This window comes from Oryctolagus cuniculus, chromosome 14 (genome assembly GCF_051225735.1).
Source record: "Oryctolagus cuniculus isolate XC-2025 breed Fujian yellow rabbit chromosome 14, ASM5122573v1, whole genome shotgun sequence".
In the NCBI taxonomy this organism is placed as follows: domain Eukaryota; kingdom Metazoa; phylum Chordata; class Mammalia; order Lagomorpha; family Leporidae; genus Oryctolagus; species Oryctolagus cuniculus.
Genome location: NC_142880.1, coordinates 45,751,540 through 45,778,233, shown reverse-complemented (window position 1 = coordinate 45,778,233; position 26,694 = coordinate 45,751,540). Strand labels below are relative to the sequence as shown.

The window sequence follows — 26,694 nt, the reverse complement described above, 5'->3', positions numbered from 1 at the left end:
CCTTCCCTCTTCCCCTCCCTCCTTCCCTCCTTCCCTCCTTCCCTCCTTCCCTCCTTCCCTCCTTCCCTCCTCCCCTCCTTCCCTCCTCCCCTCCTCCCTCCCTCCCTTCCTTCCTCCCTCCCTCCCTTGCTTCCTTCAGCTTAGAACTCCATCCATGTCTCCTCATGGGTAGGAGGAGCCCAAGCACTTCGCCTATTTTCTGCTGCTTTTCCAGGAACTTTGGCAGGGGGCTAGACTGGTAGGGGAGCAGTTGGTATGCAAACTGGTGTTCCTGCATGGGTTGCTGGTGTCACAGGAAGTGCCTTGGCATCAGGTCCCCATGCCACACAACAGTGCTTTGGTTCTAAAAATCTCCAGCACACCCTGAACTTAATAAGTCTGTTTTCTTTCAAGGCCCTGGTGTGTAAGGTGTGTGTTTGAGCTTCTGCACCTCTTAGACTTAGAAGTGTACAAAACATTGGGTCTTGTGTGAAATATTAAATTGTTTAAAATTATTTGAAATTGTGATGTACATATGTCACCAAAAGCGAATGCTACCTGAAAGAAAGCAGATTATATTTTTCCCATGTTTTGGCTTCTCAGTTTTTTAATGCTCTAGAAAAATCAATTTTACCAATACACCTTTTGAGATATACAGCAAATATAGGTGTCTTGCTTGTATTAGCATTAACATAACAAGGGAACACTCCCATGGCAAAAGAAAACTATTAATAATTAGCTCTTGCTCTCTGCCTACTCTGATGTTAATGTTCCCAGGTAGGAGGGGAGGAAAATTGCTTTCAGGGTTTTAGCCAAAGTTTTCAGGGAGTATTTCTAAAGCAGCCTCCTGGCCTTTTCAAAAATAAAAAAGGATTTGAAGTGATTTTTCTCCTCCTCTTTAGAAAGGCCAGCAAATGAGGGTCGCTGGTCGCTGATGACTTGGTGCAGCTGACGGCTGGGCCACGTAAGTACCGAGGTCCACTGTGTCAGGGTGAGGCTGCCTCCCCTGGACATGTGACTTGTGACGTCTCGGGGTGGGAGACCTGCTGCCCACAGGGACACTTCCTCATCCAGTCCTGTTTGTACACTCTCTGTTTCTGAGTGGAGGAATCTGCATGACCATGCCAAACCCTTCGCTCAAAACCCAATTGCTTAATGGCCTTTGTTTTTGCCTTTTTTTGAGTCAGGAATCTTTTTGCTGAGTGGCCCAGCCTTCTGCAGATAACCAGGCCTCCCTGCTGGGAGAGAACAGCCAGTGTGCTCTCTGCTCCCTGACTCCCTGCTGTGACTCCTGGGAGGAGATTTGATAGCCCAGCCTGAAGTTTCACCCTCCCCGTGGCCATTCCGCCTGTTGAGGGGCGCCCAGTCATTCCATGGGGAAAAAAAAAAAGGCGAGAGAAAGGGCAGGCCGGCCTCGGTGAAGTCATCCAATGAAGGTTAACAGCCGGGTGGTGACACCTTCTCACACGACTGCAGGAAAAATGCCGGGCAGCTGGGCAGTGCTCACTCCGGCTGCTGTCACGGAGCTGGCAGTAAGAGGTGACCTGTTTATTTTTAGCAGGAGGCAGTCATAATAACCCGACTCTTAGCTTCATTCAAGGCAGGCCGGCGGGCGCTTGGGAAGTTTGTCAACACTAGCTTTCTGAGGAAGGGGAGGAGTGCTTTTCTCCGAAAAGGAATCTCACTACCTGGGTTTTTCCCTGCTGGTACTGAGCCTTTGAGTGGAGAAGCAGCAGCATTTAGCTTCCTCAGCCGTGGTCCCTGGGTGCCGCAGACCCCTGCTCTGTTATTATTTTTAAAGGGCAGAAATGCCTGAAGGTGAGGACTTTGGACCAGGCAAAAGGTAATTACCAGAAATACCTTCTCTTCAGGTTGTTTCATGTGCTGAAATTTTAAAAATATTTTTAAAATATTTTGAGTAATTTAAAAAGTAGTTTAAATGAAGAGTTTCTAAAGGTTGGGAAGGCAGTCCATCCTAACTGCAGGAAACAGAGTTTTCTATGGAGTTTTCTATAGTTCTCTCTGAAGAGAGAACTAACTTAATATATTAGAAACGTATGCAGCTAAGTGTTGTTCTTGAGTGAGGAAGTGGTTTTATACAGGGTGTCAAGTCTTTTTGATGTCTGATTTTTAATTTTATATGACAGCTGTTGGAAATATATGCAAATGAAGATTTTAAAAATATGTTGGCATTTTAAAGACTTGTTGAATATTTCTTAATGTTAAATATTGGACCAATATACTGATTTAGATATTTCAAAACCTTTTTTTTTTTTTGATATGATTCTTTGAAAATGTGGTCAGTTGATTGTATCAATGTCTTCCTCAAAATGTCTCTATGAAAGGGGGAATGGGAAACAGGAGAAGCAGCAGGCAATAATTCTGGCTAGTATTAGCATAACTATGCCTTTATTTAAAGTCTCCATTTTAGACCCATTGCTGTTAACAATATGTGTGTGAATCCCTTAAGTGCCTTTATGGAAATTCTAATTGGGGTCATTAAAATTCAGATATGAAATTCAGAAACAAAATTGTTAAACAAGGAAAGAGAGCATTGACAGTTTTATTAAAGACAAGAAAGACATAACTCTCTAGGAATAAGAGCCCCAAAGTATATTTTTATCTTTGTATTAAAGACAAGCACCCCATTTTCAGCTGTTGGTAGATGGATCATGTTTGTATATGTGGACACTATAATCATTTGGAATAATATCCTTAAAAACTATGTATCTTCGTGGTTTTCTGACTTTTACTTTCTCCCAGATTCCTTCCTAGTACATCAAAAGAGACATTAAGGTGACATTTAGTTGAACAATAAAATAACCTTCCACATACATGAGGCATTAAGTCATCAGAAGATGACATTTGTAAAGGTGCCTCTAGTAGGGTGTGGATTAGCAAACCAGTTAAGAAAACATTTTCAGAGAACTTTCAGTGCCAGTCTTGGTTTCCAGATGATGGGGTTGGTCTACTGGAATTGTGAACACCCCTCTGTGACATTTCACATTTCTGGACACAGGACTTTCTCTTTTTCTCTTGGCACTGGGGTATTCCTATCAACTCTGCATAGAATTGTGTACAAAACAGGCACTTTTAATAAATACTCATTAAATTGAATGCATTTGTAATCCAGTGTACACCTGCAGTACATATCTAGGGGACCAGATAATTCTAGAGATGGAATAAATTGGCAGAAATGTGATAAGTTTTGCTTTAATTAAATTCAACATCATCACAATGAAATTGAATGCGGAATTAATTGTTGATAATAAATATTTTTGAACAATTGTGCTGTAAGCTAAAACAACATGAGTTTTTTTGCCAAGAATGTTTTACTGCTTTAAAGGGATAAGCAGGAAGGGAGAATTTATATACATACATAAATACATATTATACACATGCATATAATGTTATTATCAGGGGCTAATAAAATATTTGATTAAAAATGGAAAGTTCTCCTCTACTTCCTATAACATACCCTTACCCCTCATTTTTTATTTAATAACTTTCAGGTCTTAACACTCAGTGGTTTTCTGTATAGTATACATTGTTTTACTTCAAATATTTATTTTTTCCTCTATCTATGCAGGAAGAAAGGGGGAGAGTTTAGAGCTAGGCTAGAAATAACAGATGACAATTAAGAGAGAATTTACTCTTGCTAAATCTGAGATTAAATGCCATTGGACAAGTCCTTTGGTGCCATGTCTAAAAGAGAAATAACTATTATAAGTCTTGAATCTGCTGACAGACTTGTTCTTGGAGCCCCATTGCAGCACGTTCTACTTGAATCGCATCCGGAGGCTTCTTCATGTTACTTTAGCTCTGTTTTGGAACTTGGTGACTGCAGGGAGCTAAATCTGAGTTTGGGGTTTAAATCAGAGAAAGAATGCCATTCTGGAGCAGGTGAGGGAAGGCAGAAACCCAAATTAGGAAATGTTGGATGCCAAAGAAGGGGGGAAACAGAGGCATGATTAGGGAAGCTGACAAGATCAAGAAATAGGAGGAAAATGGCCCTGGCCAGAGGCGTGGCTCCATAGTGGTTCCTTAGTCTACCTCATTTTGGGTCCCACCTTAGAGCAATGGCACAAAAGACCCCTAAAGATCCCTTCATAGCTTGGGTAGAGGAGTGTGGATGGATGTGTCATGAAGGGAGATGGACTCCAGACACCAAGAGTGAGTGCTCTCTCTTTTAAAAAAAAGTATATTTATTTATTTGAAGGGCAGAGAGAGAGAGGGAGAGATACTTCCACCTGCTGGTTCACACGTCTAGTGGCCACAACATCCAGGTCTGGGCCAGAGCCAGGAGCCAGGAGTCAGGTGCCGGGAACTCCACTCTGGTCTCCCACATGGAGGCAAGGGATGCTGCCTTAGCAGGTACATTAGCAGGAAGCTGGATTGGAAGTGGAGCAGCAAGTACTCCAGCCAGCACTCTGATATGGGAAGGGGTACTGCAAGTAGGCCCCACTGCCACCCTGCCCCCCCCCCCCCATGAAGAGTGAGCTTTTAATGCATCTTATCAACAGATAATTATGTTCACACATTCATTGATTCACCTGGTGCATTATCTGTGGGGCTCTGAATCTCTGCCAAGTGCTGTGTCATGTAACAGGTGCGGGGCTAGGCCCTGCTGTCCTTAAGAGTGCAGCCTGAACTGAGGGGAGACAGACCTCAAGGGGAAGCATTAGGAGGCAAGAGGGTTTGAGAAGGTAAGGGTTAAGGGAATAAAATAGCAAATGGTTCTACAGGAGGTGTGTGGGGCTGAGATAGGGGAGGGTACCAAGCAAATGGTGGCTCCTGGTTTGGGACTGTGATGCATTGTTATATGACTTTCAGTGAAATCTGAAGCCTGGTTTGACAAAGCCACTGGTCTGCTAGAAGTGCAGCTTTGCAATACCAAGTTCCAGCCACTCACAGACCTTTTTGTTATGGGTCTGCTCCAAACTGCTGAGGTTGTTCTAGACATAGGAAAGGTTGCTATATTTAAGAAAACCAGAGTTCTGGGAGCGAGTGTTATTTAGCCTCGCAGGTAAGTTGCTGTGCCCCATATCAGCTCTGGCTCCTGACTCCAGCTTCCCACCGGTGCAGACTCCAGGAGCAGTGGTGGTGGTTGAAGTAATTGGGTTCCTGCCTCTCATGTGGGAGACCTGGGTTGCATTTCAGTTGCAGACTTAGGCCCAGCTCAGCACAGGCTGTTGTGGGTATTTGGGCACTGAATCAGCTGATGGGAACACATTCTCCTCCCTCTCCCTCTCCCCCCTCTCCCCCTTCAATTCACCAGCTCTTCCCCCTTCCAGTCTTTCTGCCTCTCAAGTAAATAAGAAAAATATCTTTTAAAAAAAAGTCCTTTAAAAAGCACAATGGCCTAGTTAGTGTTTGGAAATGTATTTAGCACTGAATTTTATTCTTGGAAAATATAAAATAAATTATTTGAATATATATTTTTTTAAAGATTTATTTATTTATTTTAAAGACAGAGTTACAGACAGGCAGAGGCAGAGAGAGTGAGAGAGGTCTTCCATCTGCTGGTTCACTCCCCAGATGGCTGCAATGGCTGGAGCTGGGCATATCCGAAGCCAGGAGCCAGGAGTTTCTTCCAGGTCTCCCACATGGATGCAGAGGCCCAAGCACTTGGGCCATCTTCTACTGCTTTCCCAGGCCATTAGCAGGGAACTAGATTGGAAGTAGAGCAGCTGGGACTTGAACCAGTGCTCATATGGGATGCCGGCATTGCAGGTGGTGGCTTTACCCGCTACACCACCCATGTGAGGTCACCAAAAATACAGCTAAAAGGAGAACCACAGTATTGATTCTCATGTGCTTGTGGAGGTCAGCCCTATATTTAAGTGAGTGTGGACCATGGATAAGACCATTTAACTCTACTATGCTACATCTTGTTCACATGAACCTATATATTCCTAAGGAATAATAGACATTCAATAAAGGTTTGTTGCGAGAATTAATGATTTTTCATCTTCTCTGGCACAGAGTCATAGGAAATGTTTACCACTTATGAAATCGTATTTTGACCCAGCTGGGTTAATATTTGAAATTGATTAAGAATGTGGAGAAAAAGGCAGTCTGTCCTTGTAAGAGAGTTTGTTCTGCGTGAGATATCTTAGCCACCAGTTAACAAGCAGCTTGCTTCCTAAATCCTTCCAACTCCTAAATAAATTTCCAGTAACCAAGCCATTAGTAAAGCTGTTTCATAAGCCCAGAGTGCCTAAAATGCAGTGGAAGTCTTTCTGTTTTGCAATATCCAAGGAGGAACTGCTGTGGTTGTGTAGTGGGCTCTGAGAAGGTCTGGCTCTGGTAATTGACAGGGCAAAGCCAGAGTATGTGGGCTTCCCCTACTCCCTGCCTTTTGTCTCTTTATGACAGATCTCTGGCTAATTCCGTTTGGTTGTTTTGCTTCATCTGCACACTGCACGGATCTGGGTTCTGCAGGAGGTGTGTGGGCACAAAGACTTGCCTGAGGGGTGAATCTCACACATGGTTTAGAAACCAATGTCCTTTGAAACCTTCTCCCACTGAAGGATGTTGTAGCTATTCATCTGTGGTGATAAAAATAGTAGAAGGAAAAAAAGAACTATGAAGACGCGAAGATCAACTGTAATCTTTTTATTTTTTACAGACTTATTTATTTATTTGAAAGTCAGAGTTACACATAGAGAGAAGGAGAGGCAGAGAGAGGGAGAAGTCTTCCATCTACTGGTTGTCTCCAACTGGCCACAACAGTTGGAGCTGTGCCGATCCGAAGCCAGGAGTCAGGAGCTTCTTCTGGGTCTCCCACGCTGGCATGGGTGCTCAAGGACTTGGGCCATCTTCTACTGCTTTCTGAGGCCACAGCAGACAGCTGTATTGGGAGTGGAGCAGCTGGGTGCCCATATAGGATGCTGGCACTGCAGGCAGTGGCTTTACCTTCTATGCCACAGCACTGGCCCCAACTATAATCTTTTTTTTTTTTTTCATTTGACATAGTTCTTTAATAATATTTAACATACAATGAAATTGGTATTTTTTAAGGTTCTTACTTAATGAGTACAAATTTCATATGTACAGCTTTTAGCAATATAGTGTTTCTTCCTCCCATTCCCTCCCTCTCACCTCCACTCCCATCCCACTCCTCCTCCCTCTCCCATTCTATTTTTCATTAAGATTCGTTTTTAATTCACTTTATATATACAGAAGACCAACTCTATACTAAGTAGAAATTTCCACTGTTTGCACCCATACAGACTTACAAGTGTAAAGTACTGTTTGAAGACAGGTTTTACCGTTAATTCTCATAGTATACCTTATAAAGGACAGAGGTCCAGCATGGGGAGTGAGAGCATAGTGACTCCTGTTGTTGATTTAACAATTAACATTTTTATTTTTGACGTCCCCAACTGTAATCTTAATACCCTTAAGATATTACTAGAATATCTTCTAGTTCTTCTTGGACATGGTGTCTTGGCAAAGTTACAATAGGTCTAAGGTACGTGGAATTTTATAAGCTGCCCCCACCCGCTTTTTCTCTCTTAAGCATTTCCCAGGGGCAGCTAAATATTTTGGAAAAAATCATCTGGATTTGCCCACATTAATCATTGTTACTCAAAATCCTTGTTTCATTTATAAATGAGAGTGGGATATAACACTGTTTTTCCTAATTAGGGGAATGATGGGATCCAAAACTGGGGTTTAGAAACTGCCAGTTTCTTAAGACCTAGGCCCAGAAACTGGTGTAACATTCTCGCCGTATTCTCATTGGTCAAGGCTTAAGGTCCCCAGTTTGAGGGTAGCGGACATAGAGCCCACTGTTTCCTCAGAAAGATTGATTATCATGAGACTTTATTTTACAATTATAGAAAAAGTGTTATAAAACTTTCTTAGTTGTCAATGGAAACTTGACATCTGGCTGTCTTGCCTGCTCTTGAAAAACTCAGCCAGTGACCTCTCAGCCTACCAAGTAGTGCCCAGTGTCTTGTTGCATAAGCTCATTTGTACAGAATAACGACCTAGTTGAAGCTTATAAGCATTTATGCTTAACCATTTTACCCATTCTGCAAAGACGTTGAGAGCATGGGCTTTGGAATGATACAGTTCTTTCCATCCTGGCTGTCACAGCCTCACTGTGTCCTAGCTGGGTAACCATGAGAAAGTTACTTAATCTCTCTGGATTTTATTTTATTCATACAATGGAGGTATTAAAACGTACTTCATGGGCTTGTTTTATACATTTAGTATGATAATTACATTAAATATGAAGAGTCTTCAGAAAGTTCATGGAAATGCATATTACAAAAAAACCTGATGGCTTTAAAAGTTTTTTTTTTTTTTGCACTGAAATAAACGTATCCTTTAATTTTACACAAAATCTTTCAAGTGCCTTTGTACTTAGTTACAACTCATTGGTAAATCTTCAAAAGTAGTTGATAATAATATGTAAGTTACAGGTTTCCTTCTAGCAATACAAAATAGGTATATCACTTTTGAGCAAAAAACACCCTAACTAACTTAGCCTAATCCTTGTGAAGATCCTGATTGCCGGAGGTAACATATAGGGAGCAATCCATCCTAAATAAGCATAGTCTACCCTCTCTTTATGCATGGTGGGCTCTACTCATAGAGGGGTATGCAGAGTGGTTGAACTCCAGCTCTCTAAACTGCCTTTTTTTTTCTTTTGGACAGGCAGAGTTAGACAGTGAGAGAGAGAGAGAGACAGAGAGAAAGGTCTTCCTTCCGTTGGTTCACCCCCAGATGGCCGCTACGGCTGGTGTGCTGCACCAATCTGAAGCCAGGAGCCAGGTGCTTCTTCCTGGTCTCCCATGCTGGTGCAGGGCCCAAGGACTTGGGCCATCCTCCACTGCACTCCCGGGCCACAGCAGAGAGCTGGACTGAAAGAGGAGCAACCGGGATTAGAACCCAGAGTGCTGGCGCCACAGGTGGAGGATTAGCCTGGTGAGCTATGGCGTGGGCCTAAACTGCCTTTTTTAAAGGATTTTTTCCTGAGAAAACTTTTCTTTAAGGTTTACAAACTTAATGCATTTCATAAATACAACTTTAGGAACACAGTGATTCTTCCCATCGTACCCGCACTCCCACCCTTCTTCCTCCTCCCTCTCCTACCTACTCCCTCGCTTATTCCCATTCTTACTTTTTACTAAGATATTTTCAATTAACTTTATAAACATAAGATTAACTCTATACTAAGTAAAGAGTTCAACAAATAGTATGAAAAAAAATACTGTTCCTCAATAGTCGAGACAAGAGTTGTTCAATCAGTTTCACTTCTATAGATTACCTTTTAGGTGCTCTATAGTTTCCATAGATCAAGGAGTAAAGGGTTTTTTAAAAAATATTTATTTTTTTTTTTATGAAAGCAGAGTTACAAAGAGAGAGGGAGGGAGGGTAAAGAGAAGGAGAGAAAGAGGTATGTTCCATTTGCTGGTTCACTCTCCAAGTGGCCACAACAGTTGGGGCTCTGCCAGGCTGAAGCTAGGAACCTGGTCTCCCACATGGGTAGCAGGAGACCAAGCACTTGGGTCATCTTCCTTTGCTCTCCTAGATGCATCAGCAGGGAACTGGATCAGAAGCAGAGCATAGTTCAGTAGCTAACCCACTGAATCACACCACCAGTGGCCCCTGTCTGAAGTGCTTTGAAGTGCACTCCTGCTGGGGCTGGGCTAGAGGGTCCATGTATTCTTCATGTTTGACCAGGGCTGTGAGGTTTGCATGTTGGGTGCATCTTGTTCCGACCCTTCCTAGGACTCCATGGGATGTGCTGAGTGAATGAAAGTATTTATTCCTTTTCGTGAGGAGTGAGGATGCCTACTCAGTGTGTCTGCGTCTCCAGGAAGACGTGCATTTGCAGGAGGAGTTTCAGGCTCAGGACATGCATATCTCATGCACTGCTGCTTTGATTTTATATTATGGATCTTCCAGTCTTCTAAATGATCCTGTTTGATCTTCTGATTGAGCCATTTGGGGATTGGAGTGAGAATTATTGTTCCCCTCTAGCAAGAGTGTGGGACCCTCTGAAATACACCTCTTTCTCGTGGCTTGAGCGTTTTCCTTTCCTTCTGGTCCTTTAGCCCCTTGCCTTGCAGGCCCCAGCTCTGTCCCCATGGTTGTGTAACCAGATAAGGCATCTTGTTGGAAAAGCCAATGGGAAGTTGACATCCGTGCCAGGCTGTGACCCTAAGCAGCATGCCCTGGTGTGGGGCTCATGTCCTGTAGCCAATAGAGCAGCTCTGCCACACACAAGGTAAATACATATGTGAAACAACAGAGGAAATTAAGTGTCCTATTCAGTTAGTTTTTACCTTACAGCTCGAATGCTGTTCAATACTAGTTAAGGGAGATATGGAGAAAGAAATACAGTGCCTTCATTTTGCCTTTGTGGAAGTAGAGCGTCAGTCTTAGTGCTTGAAGGTTACTTTGAAAATCAGTATTTTCTCTCGCAGTCAAGCTTCTCTTTCAGCTAAGTTCGGAGGATTTGAATTTGTGTCTGTCGGTGGTTGTCCCCATTGCTGCCCACATTTGACAGGCAGAGTTAGTGAGAGAGAGGCAGAGAGAAAGGTCTTCCTTTTCCGTTGGTTCACCCCCCAAATGGCCGCTATGGCTGGTGCTCTGCGCTGATCCGAAGCCAGGAGCCAAGTGCTTCTTCCTGGTCTCCCATGCGGGTGCAGGGCCCAAGGACCTGGGCCATCCTCCACTGCACTCCTGTGCTGCCCACATTCTTAATGTATGGTGGGAGCCAGCCACAACTCAGAGGAAAGACCTTCAGGCAGAAGTGAGTTTTGAAACTATATTTTTTCAGCTGTTCTTGTAAAACCACCAAAAAACTCTGAATGAGAAAATGTAAATGAGCTCCTATGGGAGTAATGGCTTCAGACACTTGGCCTGACTGGGAATGACCTCATCTGGAGTGTTCTGTGAAGGAAGTGAAATTAGGCAAGACAGTTCTACCCCAACAGGTTCTTGCCTGTGTGTTTTCTGATTTGCCTCTCATACTGTGGTTCATGCTCAGAAGCTCTCATTCATCTGGTCTCTCCCTAATCTCTCTTTCTCTCCTTGTGCCTTCTCACCAGGAAACTGCCTTCTCACACCTGTGGCAGCAGCCTGACAAGGGCCAGTGCAAACCTGGATGTAGCAATGCAGCACAATGGACGTAGGTCACGAAGTGTCCTGATGCTGCAGTTGAGAAAGGGTGGGATAGAGAAGGCGCCAGGTGTCCCTGGAGACTGGTGTGAGCTGTGTCATCATCAGGAGGACAGTTGTGCTGTCCCTCTCACTGGACTGACTCACTCTCACTGGGGATACAGATGGATCACGGTCCTATAGGCTGGCTCCAGGGAGTCAGATCAAACCCAGTTTCCTGCTTCAGCCACATTTTTGCAGGATTGGCCTGTGCTGGGAGTACTCACTGGGTAACTTCCAAATGACAACCATTAAATATGCTTCTTTGTGGCCTTTAGTAGTGTCTTGAGGAGGCATCATTGCATATGGATCCTTTGCATGGGTGGGGGCTACAGTTATGAGTGCCTGTTACATAACAGCTCAGAATGTCCCCTCTCCCTGGCAGTGCCTTTGTCGTCAACGGGCAAGTGCTTCAAGGGTGGAGATTGGAGCTCCCAGAATTGGGCAGACACCCACAAATGATGGTGATGGTGGTGGTGGTTAATGAGTGTCATATAGTAATTACCATCCTGATGTGACTTCCTTGCTTGCTGGGTGAACAAAACCAAGCAGCTGTGCACAATGCCACTCTGACTCAGGAAGTGACATTTCACAGTGGTGCTTAAATAAAGGCAAGTACTTTGTTTTGAGAAGAAAACAAAAACCCATCAGTGGAGCATCTTAAATGTACCTGTAACAGTAACAACTTCGGGGACTATTTTGTGCTTCAGTGAACTAAGCCACCACCTGCAACACTGGCATCCTATATGGGAGCACCAGTTCGAGTCCCGGTTACACCACTTCCAATCCAGCTCCCTGCTAATGTGCTTGGGAAAGCAGCCATTCTTTAGATACTTTAGATACCGTGAGAGATTACAAGTGTGTTTGTATTTCTTGGAAATTACTGCTTTCTGCTGCTTAGAGTATTCTATGCAAGAATCACAGATTTTGTGGCATTTATATAACATTTCAGGAAGAGCTTAGAACATTAGTGGCAGGTAATTTTCCTTCCAAAGTAATTGACATAAACTGAACACAATTCTAAATAGTCATAATTTCTCCTTCCTGAAATATTATGAAAACTTGATATTAGAAAGGTATTCGTGCTAAGTAAGGACTTGAGATATGGATTTAGTTATAAAAAGATACACTCGTAGAATTAATTGACTTGATGAGACAAGGAGAGATTTACTCTGTAAGCTAATATACAACAAACAGGGGATCTCTGTCCAAGGAAATAACTGATAATCCCCTCTTTGGGCACAGCGGAGGGGAAAATGGGATGCTGTTGTGTCGCATAAGGCAAGTGTTGAGGGCTTGATGGCAAAAGGCTTTATTCTTTTATGTCAACTCCTACAAAATGGAAATTGTGCCTGGAGCTCTGATAGGGATCATGAGGCCTTGTCGAGAAGTTTCTGGAAGGAGTGCTATGACACATTAGTAGTGTCTTGCCATGTGTGGGGAGGGTAGAGTGGTATACATTTGCTGAGTGAGGATGGGACTGGGACTGGGACTGGGACTGGGTGGTGATCCTCCTTTTTGTTTATTTAGATAACATAGGAAAGACCTTCAAGTGTTCAGGAATGTTGATGGGACCTTCATCGGTTACCCATGTTCTGATCTTAAGACCTTGGCAGTTTTACCCAGGAAAATCAGAAGGTTAGGTGTCTCCTTGCTAAAGCCAGGATAAACTTTTAGAGCTAGAACTATTTTAAGATCAGAGTGAAATCTTTGTCATTGTAATATTTCACAGTAAAATATGGCGCAGCAGCTTTGCTGGTAACATGACAAGAAACTGTTCATATATTTCATTTGTTGTTAAGTGAAGGACAATTTTTCATTCAGCTCCTCTGCTTTGTCTGGAAAGAAACGGGCTTTGGAGGCTGGTGGGTGAGAGCTAGAAAATTTAGGCACTGATCCAGTGCTGCCACATCTTGGTCACATCTGTCTTTATCCTATGGAAGATGGAAGTATTTTACCCAGCTTGTCAGTTTGTTTTGGGGGTTAGAGATAATAGTGAGCTCCTAAGGTAATTGAGTCCTAGCACTTGGTACATGCTTAATAAATGGGAGATGCTAAGGCTGGCATCGTGGTGCAGTGGGGAAAGCCGCCACCTGCAATGCTGGCATCGCAAGTGGGCAACAGTTCGTGTTCAGGCTACTCCACTTCCGATCCAGCTCCCTATTAATGGCCTGTGAAAGCAGTGGAAGATGGCCAAAGTTTTGGGTCTCCTTCATCAATGTGGAGACCTGAATGAAGCCCCTGGCTCCTGACTTTGGCCTGGCTCAGCCCTGGCTATCATGGCCATTTGGGGGGTTAACCGGTAGATGGAAGATGGCTCTCTCTCTCTCTCTCTCTCTCTCTGTCCCTCCATCCTGCTCTGTAGCTCTGACTTTTAAATAAATAAAATAAATAGGAGGGGCTGTTTTAGTAGATTCTCTAATGGTCCAAGTTAGCTGCCTGAATTAATCAGTGCTCTGCCTTTTTGTAGAGGTATCTGAAGCCTGCCACACCCTGAACTAGAAGACTGCTGTGGTCTGGAAGCCAAATAATCCAACCTGTAGTCTGTTTTTGTAAACCAAGTTCCTTTGAACCACAGTCATACTCTTTCATTTTATGTTGTCTGTCATCACTGCCTTCATATTACAGTGACAGAGTTGAGTACAAATACCATGTGTATAACCAACAAAACAGAAAATATTTACTATCCTTTGGCTCCCTACAGAGAATGTTTGCCTATGCGTATGCTGATATATAACTCTAGTTACATAAATACAGCCACGATTTGAGCTGTATGCTTACTGAGTCACTTGTGTTTATTCTCATATCTCTTTGTGCCTGTTGTTATAATGATAAATGATGTAACTGGTGAAGTCAGAGACTAAAAAGAGTTTTGTTGTGTCAGATTCTGCTGGTTATTCCCAAATACCTGGCTTCCCTTTGTTCTTTGGTAGCAGAATCCAGAATTTCAGCTGCAAGATGGCCGCTGGCAATTGAACTGTTTCCTAGACTCCTGTAGCTGGGTATGGCCATGTGACTGTGTTCCAGCCATTGGGAGCTGAGTGGATACTGTACATGGAAGTTTCAGGAACTTTAAAGGGAAAGGAGAAATGTTTTTTGTTTCCCTTCCCCCTTTTTGCTGGTGGTAATGTGTATTGAATAGCAGGAACTGCAGTAACTGTGTTGAACTATGGGTTAGTAATGTGATTTCAGAGTAACTGATCAACAATATGGAAAGGGCCAGGGTCTCCAGCATTATGAATGCCCCATGTCAGCCTTCAGCCTCTGGTCTCTGCCTTCTTGTTTAGACAACTAGTGCTTTTACATTTGATACGATAGTTGGACTGATATCTTAATACATACAGTTGTTTATTTCTAGGCCAACTAAGTGGAAGGCATTAGAATGAGTCAAGAAGGGCAAGTGCTAATTGCCTTTTTAAAAAAATGTGTGGATAAAGCAACTAAGAATGTTGGAAGAGGGTGAGAATTAAAATTTAGAATGATCCTTTACTTGGGTTTGACTTGTGTCATTGAATTCTTGGTCCTTTTTTAATAAGTCATTTGGAAATCATGCAGAACATATGGAAGTGTGTTTTAGGCAAGAACACCAGTCTTTGTTACAAGCCCTAAATCAACTGGCAATGTGATGAGTCCCTGGGTACTTAGATGGATGGAATGAAATACCCCTGAGTTATGCTGCTTGCTTTGTTGGTTCCCAGTCAGCCTTTAAGTTATACTCTGACTCTGAGTACAATTTCTTGTTAACATGGTTTGAGATTAATAGATAATCTATGTCCTCCTAGATAAGGGAAAGGGAATGTTATCTGATACTGAAAAAAACAGCTTTAAAAGTGCCTGTAGTTTGTAAAAATGTGAGGATAGGACCTTTTAAGCCCTAAGTGCAAAATCTGAAAAAGGAAGATTATATTACTCCCAGATAATTAGGCCTTGATGTCTAGCAGCACCCACTGTTTTTGGTACAATTTGTCTCTACATTCTAACCCCTGTCTCTGGGATCTCCAGCTGCATGTTTACAATGAAATCAGGGGTCCTAGCTTTGATCAAGCACCAAATTTCTGGTTCTATATTTTACCTTCTTGGCTAGAGAAAAATAATAGGTCAGTGAAGATGCAAGCATGTGGACTGAGATTGAGAGAGCAGAGCCCATGCACGGCAGGTCAGCAGGGTGGCCGTCTAGCCATGCAGCCAAGAAGGGCCTGCCAATCAGCCTGAGGCATCACAGCAGGCCATTGTGTGTGAAAGATGAAGTTCCATATGGCTTTAAGTTTCTTCCAACACAGAACCCCAAACTGTGGTGGATCCTGGGTTTTACCTTTCACGTTTTCAACATACTCACAGCACTAGGCCAGTCAGGAGACTGGCATTTCTCAGCTGAGTAGGAGGCCTGTTGGCTGGGAACCACTTTTGGCCCGAGACCTGATTCCATGACAGTTCTTGAAGTGCCTCTGATAGCTTGTATCTGAGACTCTCTTTCTTATCAGTATCAAAAGGATGTTTTTAAGGGATGTTGTCAGCATTAAATATTCCTCTCTCAAGTTAATCCAACTTCTAAATTCATCCTTTATGTAGAAAAGTAAATGTTTATTTATAGAAGTAGAGAGCATAGCCAGCGCCACAGCTCAATAGGCTAATCCTCCGCCTGCGGCGCCGGCACACAGGGTTCTAGTCCCGGTCGGGGCATCAGATTCTGTCCTGGTTGCCCCTCTTCCAGTCCAGTTCTCTGCTGTGGCCCAGGAAGGCAGTGGAGGATGGCCCTGCACCCGATGGGAGACCAGGAGAAGCACCTGGCTCCTGCCTTTGGATCAGCACAGTGCACCGGCTGCAGTGGCCATTGGAGGGTGAACCAACGGTAAAGGAAGACCTTTCTCTCTCTCTCACACTGTCCACTCTGCCTGTCCAAAAAAAAAAAACAAAAACAAAAAAACCCAAACAAACAAAAACAAACAAAAAAACACAGTAGAGAGCGTAAAGTATTCATTGTTTTCCTAGAATCAGATTTTCAAGTAAGCATGTAAATAAATAGGCTGCTTCTAGATTATAGAATCCTGAGCAGAAGGTCTTGTTGGTATCCAGGATTTATAGATATCCCTCATGGGCTATCATCCAAAAAGGGTTCACAACCTGTCTGGTTCAGTCCCTTCTTTTAAAGGCAGAGAAACCAGAGTTCCTCATGTGGACTAATCAGACCTTCAAATGGCCTCCCATTGACATCTGTGGTAGCCAAGCTACTGATGTGTATATTCCTACAGTCATATGATTAATGACAGGGAGGCTTCTGAGAAATACGTGGTTAGGAGATTTTGTTGTTGCGCAAACATCATAGAGTGTACTTACACAAACTAAAATGGCCACCGTGTTACTAGGGAATATTATCTTATAGGACTGCCATTGTATATGTCCTCTATCATTGAGCTTCCTTGGGTAGCACATGACTGTATATCCCCACATACTTAAGCAAATTGGGTACAAGGATATAAACTTCATTTCCTCTTATGATTCCGAAGAGTTTATTCATAACAGAATTCATAGAATTCATTCATTCCTAGCCTGTCTGGCTATATATTCAAAGAGTCTTCTCTGCAAGATTTGATTTGAAAATAAAATGAGCCTAAATCTGTACTCAGTCTCTGACGGATGGTTTTCTGGCTATGGTATGTGGGGGGTCACCCCAAGCCATGTTGGAACTGGATGATTTTATTGAAGACTACAGAGATGAGAAGGTACAAGGTTCATGTTTATGGCAGGAGAAGCCATGACATGTCTTTGAAAATAACTGCCTTTTATAAGCTCACCATTCTGATGAGCCGTTTTTTCCCCATTTTGTTGAAAATGCACCATGGTAACATGAGGAAGAAGAAAAAAAGACTGTCCATGATTCTATTCTGATCAAAATCTAAGTCAAGGCCGGCGCCGCGGCTCACTAGGCTAATCCTCCGCCTAGCGGCGCCGGCACACCAGGTTCTAGTCCCGGTTGGGGCGCCGGATTCTGTCCCGGTTGCCCCTCTTCCAGGCCAGCTCTCTGCTATGGCCCGGGAGTGCAGTGGAGGATGGCCCAGGTACTTGGGCCCTGCACCCCATGGGAGACCAGGAAAAGCACCTGGCTCCTGGCTCCTGCCATCGGATCAGCGCGGTGTGCCGGCCGCGGCGGCCATTGGAGGGTGAACCAACGGCAAAGGAAGACCTTTCTCTCTGTGTCTCTCTCTCACTGTCCACTCTGCCTGTCAAAAAAAAAAAAAAAAAATCTAAGTCAAAGCATAGACTATCTTTTGAGGCAGAGCTACATCTGCATCTCTCCCTTTATGTTGCTCATTGTGTGTTGTTTATTCAAGAATCATTGCTCATTTTTAGTCTTTTAAAGATTTGTTTTATTTATTTGAAAGATTGCCATTTTTGCTTTTTTTCTGTGTCTGAGAAGGGTCTAATTCTCTCAGTAGAAGTATATTCCTTTAAAAGCCATTGGTTATGTCATTAAGTTGCAGACTTATATGAAGAGGAATGAAAGATGCACTGTATTATTAGTGAAATGTTTAACACTGAAAGAAATATTTGATGTTGTCACAGTTTTCATATAACTAGGACAAAAGTTAAAAAAAAAAAGGCAGGAAGGAGATATTTACTTTTGGCTGCAACTGCAGTTAATCCTAGATTGTAATTCATTGGAAATTGTGGTTCCCAAATAGAATGCAAAGAAAGGCTTATATCCAAATCAGCAAACTTCTTCATAATAATTTCTGTTTCCCTTGAGGAGTGTTTCTTGATTTTCTGATATTATCTGTCCTTCAGAGATAAAGTAGAAATCTTTCCTTCCCTTGGGGATAGTGACTGACGCTAATCTTGGCATTCACCAGTGAATGGGTGTTTAATCTCCTGCTCATCTCAAGTACACGCTTGTTCCCTACTGGTAATGGAATTGACATTGTGCATGCCTGTGCCTATGAAAGTTTAGTTGTTAAAAAGTCAACAAAACTGAAAATGCTGAAAGTGACTTCTAGCTGGCATCTTGCTCATAGAAACTTGGAACTATAAGCACATATGTTGCATGATGGGCCGTCTTGAGTCAGCCTTCCCGAACCTCTTGTTGGTTGGAATCATACTGGGGGAAGTACTGGTACTTAGTTTGATGAGGAAGGGAGAACCTCACAAAGTAACTCATCTCTGATTTATTTAAAACATGGTATAAAAAGGGAGAGCCCCAAATGGACACTAAATTGCCTCAAGGAAGATAGGGCTCAGCTTGTCTGGGCAGCAGAAGCAGGCACCCAGCTGGCGTCTCCTGGTCCCTGGGCTTGGGAGAAGGAGTTGTTCATGCGGCTAATTTGTTTGAGAAAGTGAAGGCTTTAAGTTGAGTGCTGTGTAATTTCTTAATCTTGTGTTTGCTTATTTAATCCTCCAGTTGACACATCTTATTTGCTTTGTCATGGTTCTAATTCTGTGCATGTTTATGCAGAGAAGTATATCCCTGTTCTTATTTTGTTCTTCTGTATACTTACATGCTGAGGAACACTGGAAGTATCCACAGGATTACAAACATTCCAACACATTGCATGAAGAAATACGAAAATCTGTAACCAGAGAGGGACTGACCTTTCTAAGAAAAATTCAACAGGCATTAGCATCAACAGATGTTCACTACCAACAGAGAGCACGAGACCCTTCGTCACCAGCTGAGAACGGGCGGCCTCCTGGCCAGGGCATATTTATAGGTGCGAAGGTTACAGCAGCTGTTTGTCACTGTTGCTAGGTGGCAACTTAGCTAATGACAAATCCCCCCCCCCCCCTTTTTTTAAGGTTTGTCAATCTGGGCTGTTCGCATAGCTAACTTTCTACTTTCTGAAAAACATTGTTTGGCTTCAATTCCCATATCCTGTAGCTTCAGAATAGAATCATGAACAATGTGAACTAATATATTTTCTCTGGATGTTTGATGATAGAGAATTTCTAAATATATTTGGAAATGATTATTGCACTAGGAACATGTAAGGGTATGAGGAGCCTGAAAAGTGACCAAAAAATTCTGTGTGTTTGAGAGGAGACCACAGTAACTAAAAGTGTTCCAGCAGACTGAGGTTGCCCTGCAAAAACTTGAACAACAAAACGAAATGGCCTCCTTGCGTTCTGATACTGCATGCGAAGGTTAGGTGTTCTGTGATCTTCACATTCGGTGATACTTAGCCTAATGGGATCCTGGCCAGTTCTCCACTGGCATTGCAAATATTGGTGGTCCTTGTGAGAGTGGTGCCGGTTGTAGGTAAGTCAAGCATTAAGGCCCAAATAGAGCCAGAAGGAATCCCACATGAAATACTGATTTCCAGTCCCAGAAAGTCTCGGAATATATGAGGCATGTTCCTAATTACCTAATTCTGAAGGCAACTTTATGGGCCATTTGCAAGAAAGAAAACAAAAACTATCCAATATAAATAAAAGTTGGTTTCCAAATTTTAAGGAAACTTTTTTATTGTATATATTTTTTATACTTTTAAAGGAATGTTATGCTAATTATTGCCAATATGTAATGTGTAGAAACATTCAGCTAAGTGAACACTAATGTTTGTAATTCATTTATTCATTCAATATTTTTACGTACCTCACAGTTGTCAAGTTCTGTGAACCACTGAAGACAGAGTGATGTCCAAAACTTTCCTTCATGGAAGGAATTTAAAGTCTGAGGGGGAGTCCACAATGTAAATACCACAAATTAATTGCAAGTGATAATTGCAGCAGGAGAACATTACAACGTGAAATGGTGGTCAGAACAAGGAAATCTGCAAGGCTTCCACCCCTGCTCAGCCTCAGTTTCCCCTGGGGTAAAATGGAGACAACTGCAATCTCAGGGTGTGGAGATGACACAGAGATGAAGGCAGGGCACACAGAGAGCTGAACAATGCCTGGGACACACCAGGAGTGCAGTTGTGATTATCCTGGGCACATGTGCTCATTTAGGTTTGAGGCGCTGAACTCAAGATTGTGAACTTTGTGGGTTTTAATTTACAAGCTGCTGAAGTGGCTAAGAGGTAAAAACAGGCATTTAAACTCTACAGGACCAAGGAGTTTAATCTGAAAGCCAAAGCTGCTTTTAGCTATTTCTACCTATGTAGCTTGGCAGTTAGAGACCCATAATCCTACCCGTGTTAGTAATCCTCAGAGAGTTCCTCCTGTGTCCCACATGAGGAGCAGTTCCTGTTGCATGTGTTAACTCCTCTCTTCCATTGTGCAGTCCTTAGTTCTGTGACCTTGAGCCATGTGCTCATGTATCTAGCCCTGAATTTCCTCATTTGTTAACAGGAATAATAATAATAAAAAAGTCAGAGTAACACGTTAGGTGGAGGGATGGAAGGAGACACTAGACTTACAAGATGCAGAGCAGTGCCTGGCTCCCCAGTATTACCTATTATTCCCGTCCATGCTGCCTGTAACCCCCTTTACTTGAATTGTTCAACTTATTTGCATCTTGTTTTTCACTAAAAGTTGTTGCTGGAATAAAACTCAGGCTAATCTGTGCAGTCTTATTCTGTAACTCTTTTTCAATTTCTATCTACCTCATAAAGGAAAATACAACATTTTTCATTGCTTCCAGTGAAAAATGTAGCACTTTGTTTTGTGTTGCAAATGCCAGAAACTAGCTTACAGCAGAAGGCAATAGGCTCCCATAATGGGGATGTCCACAGCTGGATTTGCTTTGCTCCTTGCCATTTGGGCTTCACAGTTCCCAAGATCTCAAACCAGACCATCCAGGCTCCTTCCTCTTCTCTCCACCTCACACACTTCCTTTCCCCTTTTCTTTTCTTTTTTTTTTTTTTTCCCCTTTAAGATTTATTTTATTTATTTGAAAGACAGAGTCACAGAGGCAGGTAGGGACAGAGAGAGAGGTCTTTCATCCATTGGTTCACTCCCCAGACGGCTGCAACAGCTGGAGCTGCACCAATCCGAAGCCAGGAGCCAGGAGCTTCTTCGGGGTCTCCCACGTGGGTGCAGGGGCCCAAGGACTTGGGCCATCTTCCACTGCTTTCCCAGGCCATGGCAGAGAGCTGGATCGGAAGTGGAGCAGCCAGGTCTCTAACGGGCGCCCATATGGGATGCTGGCACTTCAGGCCAGGGCGTTAACCCACTGTACTACAGCGCCAGCCCCTCCCCTTCTTTTTCATCCGCTCCAGGTGGCCTGTGTCTTGTTGGTAATTATCTCCTCAGAGCTCAAGAAATAGTGAAAGGACTTGAACTTTGATATATTAAAATATGCAGGTTTTTTTTTTACTTTGAAAAATAACTTTCAGTTGTAAAACTACTTAGTTTGATTTTCAAATTAAAGTAGCATATGCTAAAACGTTTTCTTATCCTGTGAAATGGACAATCATGAAAAGATCATGTATGGCCTCATATACCCAGTTCCCAAATTAGTGTTCATATTGTTTCTCCAGTAGCCCCAGATACAGTTACAAGCCATTTTAAAAAGGTGAATTCCGTGTGTAGTGAGTGTGTGTGTGTGTGTGTGTGTGTGTATTGTATCATTCTGGGGTCATATGTAAAATTTTACTGCTGGGTTGGGACCTTTACCTTAGTCATCTGCAAATATCAGGAGCCAGGAGTGGTGACCAACAGTTAATGTGTCCTCTGGGCATGTTTATTGAAATGAGACTGAAACATGTTTATTCTGTGCCAAGATCCATTTGTTTCCACGTTATTTTTTGTAGTGCCATAGGTGAACTAGCACGTGCTCACTCTTAGAGAATCAGTCTATTTTTAAAAAGCATGAGTTACATTTCTTAGGCAAACAGAACCCCCTAATGGAGAACACTGTGTGTTGCATTCTCTAACCATGACCAAAGAGCACTGAATTCCACAAAACAATATTTAATAAAATGTTAATAAATTCAATAAAACATTTAAACATTGGTTTGGATAAGTAAATTTTTTTTGAAAAAGGCACACAATAATTTAAAAGATACACATGAAAGAAAAGTAGGAAAAACCGTCCAGCTCTCAGTTTGACTACATGAGTTAGCTGGCTCACAGCAAACCCCGCTGCTTCGCGTTCCTAGGAATGACAGCTGAGGTATGTAGGATCATGCTGACCCTTTGAGGGCCTCGTTTTAAGAATGTTAGGTAGGGCCAGAGCTGCACTGAGTTTGAGACTAATTGTTCTCTGCTGCTGTGGCAAGACCTCTGAGTCCTCTGCCAGGGTCCATGAATCTGGAGGTTTCCATCTGGCTGGTGGGACCTGCTGTCATTCCTGTCACAAGACGTTGTTCCTTCTGATCCTTTCTGATGGCTCTGTTCCAGCCTCTGAGTCCCTTACACACATGTGCCAGTCAGTCAGCTGAAGACTCCGGGAGGTAGCCCCACAGACCCCTCCCTCCCTCTCTCTATCTCTGTGTGTTTCTGCAGTGCTCTGTCTTACAAACTGTGGCCTTTTGGGTCTCTTCAATTCAGGGAGTTCACTGCGATCACAGGACTCCCTCACTGGTTTCCTATCTCTCAGGGAGTCACTGTCCTTCCTTACCTAATGCTCAGAGTCTTGCAAACCATTGTCCCTACTTCTTGTTTCTTTCTTTTCTTTCTTTCCTTTTTTTTTTTTTTTTTTTTGTGGTTTCCGGTGGGAGAGTAAGTTAGGTCAGTACCACATCATCTTCCCATGAGCAGAAGTCCTGCTCTTGTTGATTGATGAGAAAGGATTCTATACAACTTCTCATGAGTGTTTCACCGGGCTAAGAAACACTTAGTACCTCAAAACCACCTGAGATGCTTATTAAAAAATGCAGATTTCTGAGCTTCTGCCAGGCCTGCTCCACCAAAAGTTCCACCAGAAATGAGGTCTGGATAGCTACTGTTTAAACAGTGCCCTGGTGTCACACACCCTCAACATTAGAAACTGTATCCAGGGCTTATTGGGGCCAGATCAGCTAACAGATGTAACTGTGTTCTAAAGGGGAGGTGGAGGCAGGAAGAAGGGATGGTGGCTTGAAACTGACAGGTAGCCAGAGCTCCTTTCTGTGGATGAAGTGGGGCTGCCTGTCTGAGCAGCCCTCTGCCTCATTTTTATTCCCTTAATTTCTCAGGCAGGTAAAACCACAGCAAAGACGAAAGACCTTGCTCTGACTTAGGGTTCTTTGGTAAATAATTGGCTTATCTCAATCACAGAATATCCTTTGACAAACACCTGCCTAGCTTTTCTGTAGGAAAATGTAACCAAATGGCATTGCTGGGGCCTCCATTTTGATAAATTTGGGGAAAACACTTACAGCTGTAGAGATGGGTAAAAGTCCATTTGAAGGGGACATGGCCATGTGGAGACAGGGAGTTGTAATGACTTCTCCTTGGAGCCACTTGAACTGGACTCATGGAATGTAGGAGCAGTTGGGAATGATGGTCACCAGGAAGGGACTCTTAAGTGTTCCTTTTCTTGTGGCTGGAGTGTGCTGCAGTTTGTTGAAGGCAATAATGTGAGAAAAATTGGAAGGGGGGAGAGTGAGGAAAACAGATGGAAGAGCTAACCAAAGAACTTTATTTCTCTTTGAACTCAGAAAGTGCACCTGTTCTCTCTGAAGCCAGGGAGTTAATATGAATAATAAAGCCATCGGTAGCTAATTTCTGCCTTAGATAAACTGAATCATGAGAGACTTGTAGTCTTTGGTTATGAACTTGGAAAGAACTGAAAGTGTTTGAAGCCTAAATATTTTTCACTTCCTGTTAGTTGGGGCTTACATGGCACATTAATCAGTGCCAAGAATGGTGGGAAGACAGCCACACATCATGGAAAAGATCTGGTTCCCAAGCCTCGTCCAGAATGCACAGGAGATTCTTTCCCTGGGTATGTGTTTTCCAAACAGGGCTGTCTAGGAAAACCTAGAGTTTCCTATGGAGCAATTCTGTGTATGTTTGCAAACGTCATGTGTCTTACACGTCAGCCAACCACCAAGCATGAAACTTGCTTTCTGCTTACTATTTGGATTCTTCATATGAGGCATTCTATTTTCCTGGAAGAGCTGGTCCCACTTGATACTGCGTTGGTAGTGGCCAGTTGCACCCTACTCCTCCTGGTTCTAGGAAGGGGCGGGGAGGAACATGACATGTTTCTTCTTGATCTAAGTTACAATGTGATCTCTTGGAAGGATGTCATTGAATTAATTTAACCATTGAGGAGGGCCTGCATTTTAAAGAAAATAGAACTGTTGGAAATGAGGAGTCAGCCTTAGGTCTTGGCTGTGCTCCAAACTAGATAAATCGTGGTTCCATGTTCTACATGTATAAAATAAAATAATCTGAAAAGTTGGTATCAAATGTCCCATCTCACTCCAAATTATTTAACTCTGTGTTATGTAAATTGAACCGTGGTGTTGTTAAGGGTAGAGTTACTGGAAGGCCATAGAAATGCCCGTTATTGTGGTACTCAGAAGTCACCAGTGGACAGTTTTAAACTCCTAGGGAACAGCTCTTTGGGGTTCATGTCTCACTTAGAAAAGTGTAGAGTGGCATCTCTTCTTCACTCTTGAATTCAGATTTTATTTTTAATCATATATGTTCCCATTGAATTTTATTCAGCATGATCTGAATTTTTATTTTTAAAAGACTTATTTATTTATTTGAAAGGCAGAGTTACAGAGAGAGGTAGATACATACACACCACAGAGAAGTAAGTATTTTCCATCTGCTGTTTCACTCTTCAAATAACCATAACGGCTGGGGCTAGGCCAGGCTGAAGCCAGGAGCCTGGAACTCCATCCAGGTCTCCCATATCATGTGGTAAGGGCCCAAACACTTGAACCATCTTTCCACTATTTTCCCAAGTACATTAGCAGGGAGGTAGATCTGAAGTGGAGCAGCCGGGACTCAAACTGGGATTCTCATGTCACAATGGTGGCATAAACTGCTGTGCCACAATACCGAACCTTTAACATTTATTATATTTTTATTTAAAAACATTATTTATTTAATTTGAAAGGCAGTGTTACAGAGAGGGAGAGACAGACAGAGTGAGAGATCTTCCATTTGCTGGTTCACTCCCCAAACGGCCACAATGACTGGTGCTAGTCCAGGCCGAAGCCAGGAACTTCATCCTGGTCTTCCATGTGGGTTCAGGGACCCAGGGACTTGGGCCATCTTCCTCTGCTTTCCCAGGTGCTTTAGCAGGGAGCTGGATCGGAAGTGTAGCAGCTAGGATTTGAACCAGTGCCCATATGGGATGCCAGCACTCAGGCAGTGGCTTACCCTGCTGCACCACAACATTGGCCAATAAGCATTTATTTTTATCTCAAACACTTATTACGCTTTCCAGAATCCATTTGATTAGATAATATTTTGAAATTTTTGAACATAATGAATTTCTCATTTCTGTTTATAACAATTCAAATAGAATTACTATGTTTATATAAGTGTAAATAATGATGGACTTTATTGTCCCCAAAAAGCATGAACTTTTTTCGAAGGGGATAAATTTGCTATAATTAAGGTGTTTTCTTATGACTATCAAAGATAGTCAGGGGCTGGTATTGTGGAGCAGCAGGTTAGGCCATGGCCTACGAGGCTGGAATCCTGTGTTAGAGCCCTGGTTTGAATCCCAGCTGCTCCACTTCCAGTCCAGCTCTCTGCTAATACTCCTAGGAAAGCAGAAGAAAGTATTCCAAGTAACTGGGCCTCTGCCACTCATGATGGAGTTCCTGGCTCCTTGCTTCTGTCTGGCCAAGATCTGGGTATTGTGATCATTTAGGGAGTAGACCGGAAAATGGAAGACCTACCCCCCCCCCCCCCCGCCTCTCTCCGTCTCTCTTTCTCTCCACTCGCTGTAACTCTGCCTTTTAAATAAAAGTAAATCTTAAAAAAAAAAAAAAAAAGCCACAAGGTGAATATTCTTTTCTAAAGATTTGTTTACTAGTTGTTGTGGGGAGCAACTGGGAGCAACTCGGACTAGACTAAGTTACTGGAATTAAGACTTATTCTATGCATCTGCTCTCCCACAATATGGTGCTGAGAAGGGAGGAAACAGCTTCTACACAGCTGCCTCCAGTTCAACCAATAAACAGCAGGACCTGCTCCTGATTGGAGGAGAGCAGCGTACTTGGCGTGTGGGTAGCAGAGTTGGGATTGGTGGAAGAGGACTATAAAGGAGGAGAGAGACAACATGCACCGGGAACATCTAAGAGGAACACCTGTACAGCCCCTGAGAGAGCCGGCCGGCGGTGTGCCGCTCCCCCGCGGAAGTGGGGAAGGTGGCAGGGGGAACCGCCCTTCCACGGAGGTGGAAGGGTCGGTAGCCAACCCGGGAAGAACCAGCAGCAAACCCGGGGAGGGCCAAGCAGACGAAAGAACAGCGCAGGGTCCTGTGTCGTTCCTCCACGAAGACGGGGAGCGACAGTTGTTTGAAAGGTAGAGTGACAGAGAGGTGGGAGTGGGGGGAGAGCGAGAGAGAGATCTTCCATCCGCTGATTCACTCTCCAAGTGGACACAATGGCCACAGCTGGGCTGAACTGAAGCCAGGAGCCAGGAACAACTTCTGGGTCTCCCACCTGGGTGTAGGGGACCAAGGACTTGGTCCATATTCTACTG

General features: G+C 43.2%; 1 protein-coding gene across 9 annotated transcripts in view; it reads left to right on the top strand.

Annotated features, from left to right (window-relative positions):
• RETREG1 (reticulophagy regulator 1) overlaps positions 1–26,694 on the top strand; it is a 148,158-nt gene that overhangs the window by 107,137 nt on the left and 14,327 nt on the right. The window contains exon 1 of one of the 9 annotated variants that reach the window (XM_089312644.1): positions 939–1,518. The exons of 5 other annotated variants lie outside the window; for them this stretch is intronic. Coding sequence is in view for 2 of the 4 variants with exons in the window: in XM_089312639.1 (XP_089168765.1) it covers positions 26,270–26,514 (245 nt within the window). In the remaining 2 variants the exon portion in view is untranslated. Of the gene's footprint in view, positions 1–938; positions 1,823–4,627; positions 4,686–4,936; positions 26,515–26,694 lie in introns of those variants that run through there. 3 more of the 9 variants (XM_070056608.2, XM_089312645.1, XM_089312639.1) reach the window with 3 other exon arrangements.